At 49.3% G+C, this 17022-nt stretch overlaps 1 protein-coding gene across 4 annotated transcripts in view; it reads left to right on the plus strand.

The window, feature by feature from the left end:
• The window catches only part of MTHFS (methenyltetrahydrofolate synthetase), a 32364-nt gene extending 17233 nt beyond the window's left edge, over positions 1–15131 (plus strand). For 3 of the 4 annotated variants that reach the window (XM_077874465.1, XM_077874456.1, XM_077874455.1), the window contains one exon: positions 14340–15131. In XM_077874465.1, the coding sequence (XP_077730591.1) occupies positions 14340–14569 (230 nt within the window). In that variant the 3' untranslated portion in view covers positions 14570–15131. The remainder of the gene's footprint in view (positions 1–14339) is intronic. The other variant, XR_013365894.1, reaches the window with a different exon arrangement.
• Positions 15132–17022: the final 1891 nt, after the last annotated feature.

Genomic DNA, 17022 nt, shown 5'->3' on the forward strand with positions numbered 1-17022 from the left:
GAGCCCGACATGGGATTCGATCCCGGGTCTCCAGGATCGCGCCCTGGGCCAAAGGCAGGCGCTAAACTGCTGCGCCACCCAGGGATCCCCAGAGTCTAAATTTTTATAGATGTTTTGATATTGCTTTCAGAATAGGCTGTGCAACTTTGCACAGCCACCACCATCCTGGAAGAGGATTGTTTCCCTTCACTGGATGGATGGACAAGTGAAGGCAATAATGAATGTCCATGCACTCATGGTCAGTCCCCTGTGGTATGGCAGTCACAGGCGATGCCCTAAAAAGGCCGCACGGGAGGCGGGGACCTGTGGCCACTGGAGTTCAGTTTACTGAGGAAGAGAGGGTGAGCAGTGATTAAGTGGGGCGGGGCGGGGGGGTTGGCCTCCGAGGGAGCTGGGTTTAGTCTCTTGTTCTGTCGCAGACTGGTTGAGTGGACTTTGAGAGTCCTCTCATCCCTCTGAATCAAGGCTCCTCGTTTGGAGATGCAGATAATGGTGCTTGCTCTACTGACATGATGTGAATAAGAAAATTTGGATAAGGTGTGTACAGTGCCCGTGATGTAGTAAGCACTTGGTGGCAGCAGTGATGCCCATCGCACGTGGGACGGTGGTTTCAGGCCTGGCGACAGTGACCTCCATGGGGAGCATTGTAGGGGCCCAGGGTGGAGGAGGGCACTCTTTGTCTGACATGTCTGGGGAGACGTAGCTGAGCCAGGTCTTCAAGTGTGAGTCATGGCTCACCATGAGATGGTGTTGCAGGAAATACAGCAGTAAGATTCCCAGGACAGGTGCGTGACAGGTGCGTGACCAGCAGGAAATCCACTCTAGTAGAAATTGGTTAGCAGTCTCAGAAGAAACCCATTGGGGCATCTAATGACCCATGCTGCTTGAATTCTCAGCCTTCGAAAGGGACTTGGTGTTGTTGACTCATCATTGTTTCTGGTTTTGTGCTGAAGAATGAATGAAAAGAGGAATTCCCCAATCTTGTTTTATTTTATTTTTTTTAAGATTTCATTTATTCATAAGAGACACACACACACACAGAGGCAGAGACACACAGGCAGAGGGAGAAGCAGGCTCCATGCAGGGAGCTCAACGTGGAACTTGATCCCAGGTCTCCAAGATCACGCTCTGGGCTGAAGGCACATGCTTAACCGCTGAGCCACCCAGGCTGCCCCCAATCTTGTTTTAATCTCCTTCTTCCTTCTTTAAAGAATTGCAGTGATTAACATGCGTGCCTTATGGAAAATGTGAAAATACATAATGGCTATATGTTTTTTAATCTGCCTTTCATAAAGTACTGTTCGTTGCCCTATTTATTTTGGGGAATAAATATATATATATTTTTCATCATTTTCTTTCCAGTTGGTAACAGTTCTTTATTAAATTTAGCCATTAGTCTACCATACATACTGTAAATATTCTTTTCATTTTCTTTTTAATTTTGTGTATATATCTGTTTTGAGGAATATAAATGTATTAAAATCTTATTAGTGAAATCAGTCTTTTCCTTTATGATTTTCTGCCTTTGGCTTCATTTTTAGGGAAATTTTCTTCATTCTGGAGAATATATAAATTTATGTTTTATCCTAGTACTTTATTTTTTTCAATGTTAAAATATGAATTCCTTTTGAATATGTGTTGAGGTATAGGAAAGGAACCTAAGTTCTTATTTAAAAAAATAGCCATGTGTCACAACAGCATTTAATAAATAATCTACTCTCTTTCCTCTACTTTGAAGTGCCACTGTTTTCATGGCCTGCATTCTTGCCTATTTTTGGGTCTGTTCCTGGGCATGTTGGTCTTCTCCACGGTTCTCTGCCTTCCTGGTGCTGGCTCATGATGTGTGCAGCCGTGTGTGCTCCTCCGGTGCACTGTGATGCCTCGGAGAGGGGGTCTGGGTCTCTGCAGTACCTAGTTTAAAAAACTTAGCCAACTGTTCTGAACCATTAATTTTTGAGATTCACTTTAAAATTATCTTGGCAGTGTCCCTTTAAAATTATCTTCTGTTACACGTTATGAGAAATCCAAATCTTGTAGGATTTTGGTTGGAATTGTGTTAGATCTTTTTATTAGTTTGTGGGAAATAAACTTCTTTATGACATCGAGCTATCTGTAGGAGCATGGCCTCTTCCGTTGTCCCAGGCTCCTTCTCTGATCCTCTGTTGATGTGTTTGCTCTGCATCATATTGTTTCTTCACATTGCCTGTTAAGTGCATTCCTAGGTGGTTAATAGTCATTGTTACCGTGAACAGAACATTTTTCCATTGTATCATCACGTTCTTTTGTAGGAAAACAGGAACATGGTTTCAGATTTCCAGATGGAAACAGAAGTCCTTTTTTCTTTTTTTTTTAGATTTTATTTATTTATTCATGAGAGACACAGAAGGCAGAGACACAGGCAGAGGGAGAAGCTGGCTCCTCGCAGGGGGCCTGATGCAGGACTTGATCCCAAAACCTCGGGATCATGCCCCAAGCCAAAGGCAGATGCTCAACCACTGAGCCACCTAGGTGTCCCCAGAAGTCCTTGAAATCATGCTAAAGTTATTTTCTTCAACATTTTCTTAAGTCCTAGGAAATCAAGTCCTAGGAAATCAAGTCAATTTCATAAGAAGCCTGCATCGCTGATGACATGTTTTCAAAGTGAAGTGTGCAATGCTGGGTTTCTAAAGGCTGCTAGATTTCAGGGCGCTGAGCGGTTCCCCAGTTTATAGGAGATATCAGCGAGGGTCTGCGGTGGTGGCTTTATCTGCAGAATCCCGCGTTTCACCTCCTCATTTGGTGAACTGGCACAATGGGGGCACAACAGGGGACTTTGGAGACCCTCTGAGTCGGTCTGTCTGTCCTGCAGCCAAGGGAGCAGAAACAGGCTGGAAATGACCAGTCCAAGGTTACACAGGCACGTTGGGGGGAGGCCAAAACCCAGATTCTTCTTGTCCCCAATTGACGGTAAAAATCAGCCACCAAATTCACAGAGGAGAGGAGAGGTTCAAGCCCAACAGAGAAGTTATGCAACAGAGAAGCATGCAGTTCAATTTGGGGCGATATATATTTAGAGATTCTTAACAAATAGGATGTTAGGTTCTTGAGTTATAATAGTTGGGTGAAACAAACTGAAACCAGCTAACTTTTGTTACCCTAATGTAGAATTACTGGATGTGATCTATTATCGTCCCATCCTTCCTCCTAACTGGGTAACACTTGTGTGTGGCCACTAGAATAACTCCGCACAGCCTCACTTGCCACGTCAGCAGGAGTGCCTGTGAACCATTCTGTTGCACCTGTGTCAGAACCTACCATCAAGGAGTCTGTGATCTTTTCCAGGAAAGACAATGAGCAATAGAAAAGTGTTTTGTGTTACACGTTATGAGAAATCAGGGCAAGGAAGCTAGATATACATTTACGGGCAGCATTAGACCACGTTAGGAAGTGGGCAAGATACGCGTTTCAGAGAAATCCCCTTCCTGTAGCCCGCGGCTCCACCTTCTCTAGGTCTGCTTGCAGAGAGTGTAGGGGGTGTTTAATCTGTAGGGTGGAGGCGGTACTGCTTCCTTGACACCAATGCCCCCTGGGCTTGGTGGGGTGTGGGCGAGAGCTCCTTGTGTTGGTCGGAAGGTGAAGGAGGTCAGAGAAGCTTGAGTCTTAGAGGAATGGTAGGAATCACCAGGGCGCAGACACTTGGCAGGCAGGACGTGTGGGGAAGTCTGGAAAGCATGTTTGTCAAGGCAGGTAGTGAATAGGTTATATAGATCCCCCTCTCCTGAGGGAGTGTGTCCCACGTCCCTTGGGGACCCCTGCCTACACCCCCTCTCAGCACCCCAAATATATGATGTTCATTCATATACGTACATACATAGGATGAAGTCTAGTTAATACATCAGGCATAGAGATGAACAACAGGAACCCACAATGAAATACACAATTATAACAATATACTGTAATAAAAGTTACATGGATGTGTGGTGTCTCTCGCTCTCAGGATACCTGTGATTCTGTACTCAGCCCTCCGGCGACGGGAGAGTATGCAGAGCCTATGTGAGGAGCGGTGAGGGGAGGGCGCAGTTGCTGTGAGCGCTAGGCTGCTGCCACCATCTGGTACTGCATCTTGGGGGAAAATCACCTGCTCATGGCCTATGGTTGACCATGCAAGTGAAGGGGCAATCACTCTATTATCTTTAGAACTTAAGGTCAATCAGAGGAAGGCAAGATTGAGAGTAGATTGGGGCTGATTTGGTTTTAGATTCTTTGAGTTGGAGGTCCCAGCAGGAGATAATTTTTTCTAAACATTTTTGAAACTTTTAATTTTGAAATAATTTATAAAAATAGTAGCGAGAGGTCCTGTGTTCTCTTCACCCAGCCTCCCTCCATGGTAACATCTCACAAAACTGCAGTAGAGTAGCAGCACCAGGGCATGGAGTCTTGCAGTAGCCTTCCAGCCTGACTCAGTGTCAGCCGTCTACATGTGTACTTCCCGATGTGCAGGATGCGTATGCACATCTCAGTGCACTTGTGCAATTGGACAGATTTATGTAACTACCACACAAATGCAGGACTTTCACTGCTATAAAGTCCTTTGTGCCACCCCTTCTAAAGATTTAAGAAGCTTTAGAGGAAATCCAGTTTTCTTGCTGGTTAAGTGGGGATATGTCGCTGATGTCCAGGGTCAGGGATAGGTTTGTGGCCTAGAGACCTGGCTGCCCAGGGCGCTCCCAGAAGACCTTCTTAGGTGTTGTTGATAGCACATGGGAAAGGCTGGCTGGGTTTTTATTTTGTGTGTGTTTGTTTTTGTTTTTAATGAGAGAGAGAAAATGAGCAGGTGAAGCAGCAAAGGGAGAAGGAGAAGCAGGCTTCCACTGAACAGGGAGCCCGATGCGGGACTTGATCCCAGAACCCCAGGATCATGACCTGAGCCAAAGGCAGATGCTCAGCTACTGAGCCACCCAGGTGCCCTAAATAAAGCCCTATTAAAAAAAAGAGAGACTTGGTGCAAAAGCAGGTGACAGGCCAGATTTGACCCTAGGCCAACCCCTGTACTTGGGTGGGGGGAACCCCCGCTTCTTCCTCTTTGGTCCTTAGCACCTTGCTTGCTGTCCTTCACACAGGAGGCAGTTTTGTTGTTGTTTAGGGTGATGGTAATGATGATTTAAAAAATGCAAATCCAATTATCACTTCCTCCGGACTTTTAATAATTTAGTAAGACTTGGGCTTATTTTCTATATACCATGCTAACTAGCTTTGTGATATAATAAAAGATAGATCTAAGAAAAGAGCTAACATGTTGGCAGTACATCTTTGAACGGAGACTCAACATTTTTCTGAGTGTTCATAGAAATATTTTTCTAAAGGAAAATAGCTTTGCTCTGATTATAAGGATAGGATATACTTGAGCAGAGCAGAGAAATATAAAGAAATAACAAACAAGCTGAATTCCCCAAACCTGGAGGTAAGCACAATTGCAGGCATGTGTAAAGCTTTGCTGAACCGTCAGCGTGGCCCCTTCCCGACCCCTCCAGTGTCCGTCACCTGCATGGTGCTGGGGAGGGTCCCCCTGCATGCACCCCATAACAGGTGCCCTGGCTCCTGGCTCTTCAGCCAGCAGGAGGCACCCATGGAGACCAAAGGGTGCGGGAGGGTGAGGTGGATGTTTGCTCCCTCCTGCTCCCCTCTCACCCCAGTGCATCTTCTACTAAGAGCCTCTGCCCTGACAGCAGCCCCTCCCCCTGCAGCTCCCAGGGCCCAGGCTCCTGTACTCTTGTTCCCACCCCTCAGCCTTCAGGCCTGGAGCTGCCCTAGCTTCCCTTGCAGCACTGCCTGTGTGTTTGAGGGCGCAGGGGGTATACGCTGCCTACCCCCCTCTCAGCCCTCCCTGCCCCCTGCCCTCTCCCTTACTCTGCTCTCACTTTCCTAGTTGGACTGTGCTGTGTGTCCCTCCCTGTGGCCCTAACCTGATGATACAGGGTGGTGTCCATGGACCCCCCCTACTCCCACCCCCTGACACCCAGCTGAGGCCACTAAGGAGCACGTTCCTTGTCTGTTTTACCTCCCCAGGTGAGGAACAAAGGGCTTCCACCCACTGCAGGTGCTGGGAAATCAGAGCTCACATGCCAGCCCTGGCATCTACTGGCTGTGTGGCTTTGGGCAGGTCACATGCTCTCTTGAGCCTTGGTTTTCCCATCCGAGAAACAGGGAGAGTAACACCCCCCTCTTTGGGGCTGTTGGGGAGACTCCATGAGATTCTGCCCATTGAGGGCGCAGCACAGCGTCTGGCACATGGGAGATTTTTAAATGATGAAAGGGGTGCTTACAGAGTGACCCCACCTTCCCTGGTGTGCAGCAGATTCCCCTCCAGGTGGCTTTGGTGACAGGAAAGGCCCTGTGGAACAGGGAAAATGTCCCCGCAAAGCCGGGTTCAGGGACAGCGTGTGTCACAGTCCCCCTGGCTTCCTGCTTGGTACCGCCAGTACATTTCTAGCTGTGACAGCAGGTGGCTGTAGAGAGTCATAGCTGTCCTTGCAGGGGCCTTGTGCCACTAGGAGATCTGTGCAATCACCCCATCGTAGTCTTACTGTACAACTTTTTGCATTAACTTGAGAAGAAATGACTTTCAGAGTCATTGTAAAGAGAACAGGTGTTATTTGTACCCAGAGTTTAGGAATGGCAGTGCTTACTGAGCACATGCTAGAGTCTTCACATGCTGTTTGTAGGTGGTAGTATTGTTTCCATCTCACAGAGAAGACACTGAGTTTTAGGAGGAGGTAAGTAATTTGATGAACATTTTTCTTCACCAGTAAGTGATAGTTAAGGGGCTCATGCACTGGCATCCTCTCTAGAAGTAAGCTCACCTGCAGCATCATACCACTGCCAAGGCCCTTGTCCTACAAATGCTAGAAGGTTGATACTTCAAAAGGGTTTTAAAGAAATTTAGGGGGGCGCCTGGGTGATTCAGTTGGTTAAGTGTCTGACTTTTGATTTTGGCCCAGGTTGTGATCTCAGGATTGTGAGCTCAAGCCCCATGTGTTGGGCTCCATGGTCAGCTGAGAGTCTGCTCGAGATTCTCTCTTCCTCTCCCTCTCTCTCTGCTCTTCCTTCTGCTCACAAGCTCTCTATAAGTAAATAAATACCTTAAAATAAAAAAGATGATTATTACTACAGTGTATTTGATTGTACATGGAGATCCCCAAATGGCCCAGCTGCATTGTGACCAAACACAGCAGAATGAATGAAGGTACATTTACAGTGTAATAAAAAACCCAAACAGCTCTCTGCCTTAGGTGGTTTAGTTGCTTACTCCTTAAGAGCAGTATGCAACTGCAGGGAAATAAATGTTTGAAAATCCCGGTGGTTATATACAATGAGAAGCAGAGAATATTTGATGCTGTGAGCGCATAAACACTTTATCCCCTTGCATGCTCTGTACAGTGAAACCATGAAGAGGGAGTCAGGTGGGGGGGGGGTGGTTCCTGCTTCCATCTGTCCTTTCAGAGGCAACTATGGTGAGCTTCAAGCATCAGGTATTGATCTCTGGGAGTTCTGCTGCAAGAGCTGTCATGGATTATTGGTTTTGTATTTTATTTTAGGATTTCAGCTCGTTTGTATTCCGGAGGCATGTTTCTAATCAGCTGTGGGGCCTGAGGAGTATCATGCAGCAGTTGGTTGACACTTGGTATTAAGAGTGTAGGGACTCTCCACTTCCTAATATGCTTGTCCATCATAGGTTTCAGGTCAAGGCAATTTTGACTGATGTCTCCTAGCTACTAAGTGCCGGCACTGAGGTGCAGGCCCCACAGTGTGTTGAGAATCCTGTACACTCGGCCTCTCCGCTCTGCTACCTGTAAGGTACAGGTGCTTCTGGTGCTTTCTCCGTCCCTTTGCCTGGTTCCATGTGCATCTCTTAGCATCAGGAGCCGTGTGTGTTGAATCTTCATCAGCCCGGGCGGCAAGGCCTCAGCTTTCTCTCCGAGAAGCTGATTGCCCTTCTGGAGGGATTTGACATGCTGCTCTCTTCTTCCTGAAACTCTTTCCTTATCTTCCAGGACAGGGTCAGTGCCCTGCAGCCCGCGGACCACACCTGGCCTGCCACCTGTGTCTGTGATAAAACTTCCTCAGAGCACAGCCATGCCTGTTTGTGGGCAGAGTACATGGTTGTGACACAGACCCCGTGGCCTGCAAAGCCTGAATTCCGTGTTCTCTGGCCCGTTACAGGAAGTTTCCTCGCCTTGTTCTACCACCTTGTCTTCCCCTGCCCTCCTTCCACACCCAGAGCTGAGAGGACGAGTGATGGCCTGTTCTAAGGGGAGGCTGGAAAAGCTCTGGCTGAAAAATCACTGAGTACTGAGGCATCTCCAGCCCTTTCCCTGCTGCCTGACTCAAGAAAGAGTGTGACATTTCTTAGTTAAAAGAGGGAAGCTCTTAGAGGGAAGCTCTTATCCTCAGCATAGCCTGGGTCTGGGCTGAGGCAGTCACAGGCACAACCTCGTCTAATTGTTGTGCCCAGCCTGCAGCGGTGGACACAGGTTCCAGCTGCATCGCCAGCTCAGGAGACGGAAGCCTGAAGCGTAGGAGCACAACCAGCCAAGAGCTGTGGGACCAGGGCCCAGGCCTCCACGGTGGGCTGCCTCCAGAGGGCACTGGTGCTTCAGAGCCAGCACGAACCCTAAGGCAGCCCATGTCTGAGCAGATGTACCATGGAGCTGGGCGACCGTCCTGAATCTTGGCCTGTAGTTCTGGAGTGCAGAATCACATTTGAAATCCAGCAAAACCGGGAGAGAGACACCCTCCAAGCTGTGACCCTGCAGAGGAGTCCTGTGACTCCCAGAGAGTACTTACTGAGCAGTGGGGTGCAGTCCAGGGGCCATGGGGGTGCTCTGAGGACTGCACAGGAGTGAACACATCAGGTGGGGTCTCCCCCTGTGTTGTACTGTGTCCCTGTCCTTTCTCACCGAGCATCTGGTGAAAGTAGAGCCATGCCAGCGGCTCATAGAGAATCTGGGCACAGACTGAGCGTTTTTACCTGTTCTCGTTGGTGAGTTTTGACTTTGCAGTGCGTGAGGGTAGGTCTGGGGTCCACCCTGTTAGCAGGTCGGCCCAGGGTAGGAGCAGCGCATGCCAGGGGCACTTGTAAGCCTGTGTGTGACCATCAAGCCCAATCAGTGCCGTGCCTCTGGGGGACGGAAAGCCTCCAGTACTGTGTTGTGAAAGTGTGAGGAGACCAGGGAGTGCGTGGGGGAGGGGGAGGCATGCGTGTGACCGGTGGGGAGGACACAGCAGGACCTTCTAGTGACAGCAAGTAGATTTCCTTCCATAGCAAGGAAACTGTGTTTCAGGAAAACACTTGGATTCATCAGGTGGATACAGGCCAGATGGGGATTCCAAGGACCTGAGCTGGGACTGCAGGTGACCCTGTGGTTGAAGGGTGTGCCGATGCCCATCCTGTGGGCTGGGGGGTCCAGCAGCAACACCCCACACAGGATGTCTGGACCTGCTCTTACCACATCCTGTCACCCGAGAACACCAGAGCCATTCTCCTTGCTCACTCATAGAGCTCACGTTGAACAACCGGGCGAGGTAACACTTACACCATCTCATCCCATGATGTTGCCTCCTTGATCCAAACCCAGACTTTGGAGTTGCTACATCAGGGGTTGCCATGCTCAGGTTGGCCCGTTCTGTAGAGGATAGACGTGTCTCTCAGGCCTCCTTTGGCCTAGAAGTCTTATTCAGACTTCATGCATGAAGGGTACCTTGGACAGCGTTGTGGCGGTCTCGGAGATTCTGGGGCGGGGTGGGGTGGGGTGGGCGGGCAGAGACATGTCCTGTGAGGGACTAGAAATGGATATTTTCTTGTCTGTCTCCTTCCTTCCTTCTCTTCCTCTGGCGGCCTGGAGGTGTGTCCTCTGAAATTCTACCATCTATTTTTTGTGTATTGACTGGTAGAAATCCCAGTTTCCTCCTGGCTTTCCTTTAGTATCTTTGCCTTTTTTTATGGAAAAAAAATGTGGTAGATATAACATGAGATCCACCCTGTTAACAAAATGTAGGTGTGCGGTGCATGCTGCCCGTGGGTGTGGTGTTGGACAGCAGACCTTTGCTGTATCTCCTCATCCTGCCCTGCTGACGCTGGTGCCCACAGCAGCCCCCATCTCTCCTCCCAGCCTCCCGCAGCCACTGCAGTACGTTCTGCTCCTGGGGGTTTGGCTGCTTCAGGTGCCTCCTGTGAGTGACTCATGCAGCATTTGTTCTCCTGCACCTGATTTATTTCCCTTCACCTGATGTACTCAGAGCTCCTCTAGGCTGTTGCAGGTGACTGACCGGAGTCCCTTCTTTCTCATGGCCTAGTCGTATTCCAGTGGATGTGCCACATTGTGTTTATCCATTCATCCATCAGTGGACATCGAGGTGTTTCTTCCTCTGAACTACTGTGAGTAGGGCTGCTCTGAACATGGGTGTACAAATACCTCTTCAAGATGCAGATTTCAGGGGTGTTTTGGCTAAATACCCCGGAAATGGGACTACTAGTTGTTCTACTTTTAATTTTTTTAAGGAACTTTATACTGTCTTTCATAGTGGCTGTACCTTTTTATATTCCCAGCATCAACATACAAGGGTTCCAGTCTCTCCGTAGGCCTCACCAACATTTATTACTTATTACTTACTTATTTATTACTTACTTATTTATTATTATTGTTTTTTTAATGGACATCCTAACAGGTGTGAGGTGGTATCTCATTGAGGTGTTGATTTGCATTTCCTGGATGATGAGTGATGCTGAACATCCTTTTATGTGCCTCTTGGCTCCTACACTGAATCGGGGAGACAGGAAATCTGAATAGGCCAATTACTAGTAACAAAGTTGGATTGGTAATCAGGAAACTCCCAACAGGGGGGCCTGGTGGCTTAATCAGTTGAGCGTCTGACTCATGATCTCAGCTCAGGTCTTGAGCTCAAGGTTGGGCTCCACTCTAGGCATGGAACCTACTTCAAAAACAAAACAACAACAACAAAAAACAACCAAAAACCAAAGCCAAAAAACTCCCAAAGCAGTCCAGGGCCAGATGGCTTACAAGGGAACGCTACCAAACATTTAAAGAAGAGTTAATCCTTAGTCTCCTCAAACTATTCCAAAAAAAAAAAAAAAAAAAAAAGGTTTCCAAATTCATTCCATGAGGGCAACATTTACCCTCACAACAAAACCAGATAAGGACACTACAAGCAGAAAATTACAGGCCAGTGCCCCTGATGAACACAGAGCAAAAATCCTCAGCAAAGTGCTAGCAAACCACATTTAACAACATGTTTAAAGGGTCACTCACCACAGTCAAGTGGGATATATCCCAGGGAGGCAAGGATGGCTCAATATTCACACATCTGTCACCACGGCACACACGTTCACAAAATGCAGAATAAAAGTCATGATCATTATAATAGTTGCAGAAAAAGCATTTGACAAAATTCAACATCTGTTTATGATGAAAGCTCTCAATGAAGTGGGTCCAGAGGGAACATAAGTCTGCATAGTAAAGGCATATAGGAGAGACCCACAGCCAACATCACAGTCGAAGGGGAAGACCAGAGCTTGCCCCAAAGTCAGGAACAAGACAGGATGTCCATGTTCACCACTTTTATTCAATTATTTAGCCACTACAGTTAGAGAAGAAAAAGAAAAAGCATCCAGATTGGTATGGAAGAAGTAAAACTTCCTCTATTTGCAGACGACCTGATACTGTATATAGATAGTCCTACAGACTCCCACCAGAAAGCTGCTAGAATCGGTAATGGATTTCAGTAAGGTCACAGGATACAAAATTCATCCGCAGGAATCCTATGCCTGTTGGCCGTTGCTGGTCTTCTCTGGAGAATTGTCAGTTCAGGTTGTTGAATCTGGTGTTGTCATTTTGCTATTGAGCAGTGGGGATCACTTGGCCTGTACCTTCCATATCTTCATGCCCTGCCTGACCTGGCTGCCTTGCATGTTCTCTGATCCTCAGCGGGGTCCTTACACCCTGACTGTTCCCTCCTTGTCACTCTGCTCCTGCCACCTTTTCCTTACTCTCTGAAACGTACTCAAACCCAGTTTTGGCACCTCCATGCAAGCCTTGGTCCCACCAGGTTCCAACAAGCCCTTCCCTGACCAGCCAGCCAGGCGGGCTCTCCCTCTGTTGAAGCCTTCTAGAGCTTTCTGTCCTGTTGCTTTGGGGGCAGTTGGCAGAGCATGCCGTGCATTGGAATAGGTGTTACACACGTGCTTGCTTTATTTTAGCTGAGCCCCATTCCCTAGAGGGGGAGGAAGCATGCCCCCGGAGGACTTTACAGAAAGTGCCCTGATGGACTCTAAAGAGGCAGGAGCCTCAGAAAAAAACGTGTGTGCGTATGCTGTACAGATGACAGAGCTGAGCTTCCAGCCCACGTCTGCTCGGCAACAAAAAGGACCCGGAGCCAGCAAAGTCTCTATGCACAAGCCGCTGTTAATCCCATGAGAGAAAAAGGAGCAGGACAGGGTCAGGGAGGGGAAAGGTCAGTGACCAGGGTTTGGGTTGGAAGAGACCAGCAGGTTTCACAGAAGGTCAGGACTGTGGTCTGAGGTGGGCTCTGCTGGGTTCTGGCAGGCACGGGTCAGCAGGTGTGTCCCGGGTTCAGCTTGCACTTCTGCAGGGACTCAGAGCAGCTATTGATGGCGGGGGGCCGGCCTAGCTGGCAGTATGAACACCGCTACCCTGAACACCCCGTTCCCAGCCCTGGTATGTCCTTGGCAGCAGTGCTGTGTGAGAGCTTCATCCATGCTAAGCTTCGGGTCCCCCAGAAGCCCCCAGGTGGCTTTCCAGAGGCCAAGGACCGGCAGAGGAAGGCTGCTGGGCACAGCCCTGAGTTGGACATGTGGTGTGGCTCATGATTAGTGCTGGTCTGTCATGCTCCCTGCTAGAGCCTAGAAGGGCTGTTCTGTGGGCCTCACAAAATCCATGCAGGTTCTCCACCTTGTGATCTTTGCCGCCTTCTTCATGAGGCTCCCCACACCTTCCACTGCCGTCAGATCTCTGCAGCCTCTAAGACCCTGCCTCATGCCCTGAGCCTTAGCAACCTGCTCTGTCTTGATGATGCCACAGAGCATCATCTGATGGTCCCTGTGTCCCTGGGAGGGTTCCAGCCAGAGGACAGCTAGGGGGCCCCGTGTGTACCTCTGGAATATCCCTGGCTGGCTCAGCCTGCTCTCATGTGAATCCAGGGAAGCTGGCAACCTGGCAGGCCTTGGCTCTCCAGTGGGAGGGGAAATGAAGTGGGTACCTTGGTGCTGGTAGCAGCTAACCTGCTTTGCTCACTGCCTCTCAGAACAGCTCTGTCCTTCCTGGCTTCTTTCTGACCCTTTCTCCTTCCTCCGTTTGTCATTATGCTGGGACATTGGCTCTCTAACCCGGCAGATAGGTAGGATCTCCTGGATTCTTTTTTTTTTTTTAAGATTTTATTTATTTATTTATTTATTTATTTATTTATTTATTTATTCATTCATTCATTCATTCATTCATTCATTCATTCATTCATTCATGAGAGACACACATAGAGAGAGAGAGAGGCAGAGACAGAGGCAGAGGGAGAAGCAAGCTCCCTGCAGGGAGCCCGATGTAGGACTCGATCCCGGATCGCGGGATCACGCCCTGAGCCAAAGGCAGACGCGCAACCACTGAGCCACCTGGGTGCCCCGGATCACCTGGATTCTTGAAAGAAAGATTAAAAGTTCCTAGTCTCTGTCCTTGGAGATTCTGTTTAGGTGTGGACGGGCTCTGGGAACCTGATGATTTTATACATATAGATGACCCTTGAACTACCTGGGGGATAGAGGTGCCAACCCTATATGCAGTCGAAAATCCATGTGCAACCTTTGATTCCTGCAGACCTAACCTGCTGATGGGCTCCTGGTGACCAGAAGCCTTGCCAATGATGTGAACAGTTGATGCTCACGTATTCTGTATGCTATTTGTGTCACGTACTGTGTTCTTAGAATAAAATAAGCTGTAGGAAGAGAAACATTAGGAAAGTCTCAGGAAGAGGGGGGTACGTGTATGGCACTGTTCTGTAGTGAAAACATTTCTGTATAATGACTTCCACAGGACAGACCCATGTTGTTCAAGGTACACACAGAACATTGGGAGGGATGGATGATGGGCATGCGGGGTGCTGGGTGTTACGTCCTTCTCTGTTTGGCTCTGTATGTGTTGGATTTTCTAGAGTGCTCACACATTTCTTTAGCAATCAGAGAGGGGATCGATGTCATTCCAGAGTGGAACCCAGACTCCCGAGGGGTCGTCTCTTTCAGGGACCATTCACCCTCTTCACTGTGTCCTTGTCTCCCACAGGCGGATTGGATCTCATCTTCATGCCGGGTCTTGGCTTTGACAAGCACGGCAACCGCTTGGGCCGGGGCAGAGGCTACTACGATGCATACCTGAGGCGCTGTTTGCAGCAGCAGGACGTGCCGCCCTACACCATGGCCTTGGCCTTCCGAGAGCAGATCTGCCCCCAGGTCCCTGTGGACGAGAATGACATGAAGGTTGATGAAGTCCTATACGAAGAGTCCTTGACATAAAGCCTGATGCCTGCAGCTGACATCAGGGTTTTGCCCCAGAGAAAAGCTAGTCTGTCCCTTCTCCCTGGTCAGGACATCAGCGTGAATATGGACTGCTGGCTGCTTGCATACCTGCAAAACACCTGATGTTAAATCACCCTCCAAAATCAGCGGTAGATTGTGAATGAACATGGGGGTGGGGACCACATGACCTGCAGCCATCTCTCTGGTCAACGTGACAGGCGTGTTCCTCCAGCACATGCCCCTTGTTTGTGAGGGGCTGTGGTCTGCCCTGAGTGTGAGAGCAAGGTGAACCCAGCTGCTTGGACATGGTCTCGGCAAGTCCCGTCGTGGGCCTGGTCAGCTTTTGGCAGACGGCTGAGGATCTGTCCATGTGTTTGTGTACAGGCTTCCCCCAGAATATTCTAGGGCTTCATCATGACTTTATCTGCTCACCCTGAGATTCTGTGTCCGATGCTTTGTAGGTTTGGATGGTTAGTGGACTGGACCCTCAGATGATTTAAATGCTCTGCTTCTGTCTCTGCTGTGCCGTGTGTCAGTCAATTATGAGTTGACGATCTGATATTCTGTCTGTTAGCGATTCTTTGTTTGCTTGTGGTGTCTGCTTTGGAAATGAAATGTGCCGTGGGCTGCACGCTGGCAGATGGCATCACAGCGAGGGAGTGGTGATTTTGTGAGGCAGGTTTGCTCGTGACCAGAAGCCCATGAGATTTCCTGAACACTGTGCTCCCCCCCACCTCCCGCCCCGCACTGCCTGCACCCGGTCCTGTGGCATTTGCCATCCGAGTGCTGCTGACATCCATCCCTTACCAGGTCCCATCCCATCCTGTCCGTCTGTCCTTGTGTCCAGGCTCTGGCGTCTCTGGGCCAAGTGAGCAGGCGACTCTCATCTGGCCTCTGCTGCCTGCAGTCTGGCGCTTTGCACTCTGTTCCCCAAATGATCTAAGTGACCTTCTAGAGTGTGAATCCGACGGGGCAGCAGCCCTGCTTGGAGGCTTTCAGGGGGCATTGGGGGCCTCCCGGGGAGTGGGGAGTGGCTGGATGCTTCTCCTGTAGGAGGTCCTTCCCCCTCGCTGATGGAGATCTCCCCCCTGAGCAGCATGGGTATCTCTTGCCCCTTGCGCCTTGTGGGCATGCCTATGCCGCCAGCCATGGTGCCCTTTTTCCTCTCTAGCTGAAGCTCCCATCTCTCCTTTAAGACTCAGCTTAGGGTTACCTCTTCCGTGAGGTTCTCCTAGAGGCTCCTGGGCAGAGTTAGTGTCATTGCACTTATACAAACAGCCCTGGTCCACATCCTCCTGTCCTCCTGCCGTACGCATCCACTGTGAGCTCCAAAGAGGAGGGATGATGCTAGCATTTCTCATTCTTAACAAACACCTGCACATATGGCCGGTGTCTGAGGATCTGTGTGAATGAGTTCATTGAACATGCAGAAGTGTTCCATTTAAGGCATGGATCCATGTTCTGTGGATAATAGCATATGATTTGGTGTTCTGTGTGTAAAAGTAAAAAATATTTTAAAATGTGCGATTCTGAGATTCAGGAAGGCCAGAGGGGTACAGGCCTCCCACCTGGCAACAGTGAACACGGTGATTAGGAATGAGCAGTGACCCATTGTGCAGAGGGTATCGGGAAGGAAAAAATCCCTGACGATGCAGGTAATGTCCATCAGGGCATCGGCAGAGGCTGAATACAAGGCCTCCAGGCCCAGAAGCGAGCCAGCGTGGTCTGGGGCCTGGACAAGGGGACAGTCCAGGTAGTAGGTCTGAACAGAGACGGTTCTTTGAACTGGGGAGTTGGGAGATAGAGCAGAGCCCCAAAGTCTCTTTTTGATTCCTGCCCTGCCCTAGCACTGAGTGTAATTTGATAAGGTAAACCGTGGAGTCTAGTCCACCCAGCAGATGGTAACCAAGAATGTTTAGTCACCATTCCCACTAACATGGGAGCAATGTGTGTTTCCAGGTGTGGACGGCTCCATGCAGAAGCCGAGGTCCTGGTCACGGTTCTCCGTTTTTTTCTTCCAGAGATCATTGAAATTCAGTTTGTCACGCTGCATTTTAATCATGTGCTTGCACGCTCATCTCCTCCTCACGGGCACATGCGCTGCCAGGTGTGGGGCTCACTGAAAGCCCCCAGCACAAAATAAATAGTAAATTCTCGTTTGCAGGCTGCCCTGGCTGTGTTGTGCCCTCACTGCTGTTTTTGCTGGCCGCTATCTGCTGCCCTTTCAGCTTTGTCTCTGGACTGGGTCATTCTAGAGCACAGTGTCACTGTGGCTGCGTGGCCCTCCCCCTCGGTCCATGCTCGGCCTTGTGCACACCCCGCTTCACGCATCTCACAGTCATTGTCCCTCCTGGCCTCCTGCCCTCAGAGGGGTGAGCTCTCATGCCTGGGAGCCCCTTCCCCAAATGTAGGTTTCTATGCCTAAAAATAAACAACAAATTCTTTTCTGG

This window comes from Canis aureus, chromosome 2 (assembly GCF_053574225.1).
Source record: "Canis aureus isolate CA01 chromosome 2, VMU_Caureus_v.1.0, whole genome shotgun sequence".
NCBI lineage: Eukaryota > Metazoa > Chordata > Mammalia > Carnivora > Canidae > Canis > Canis aureus.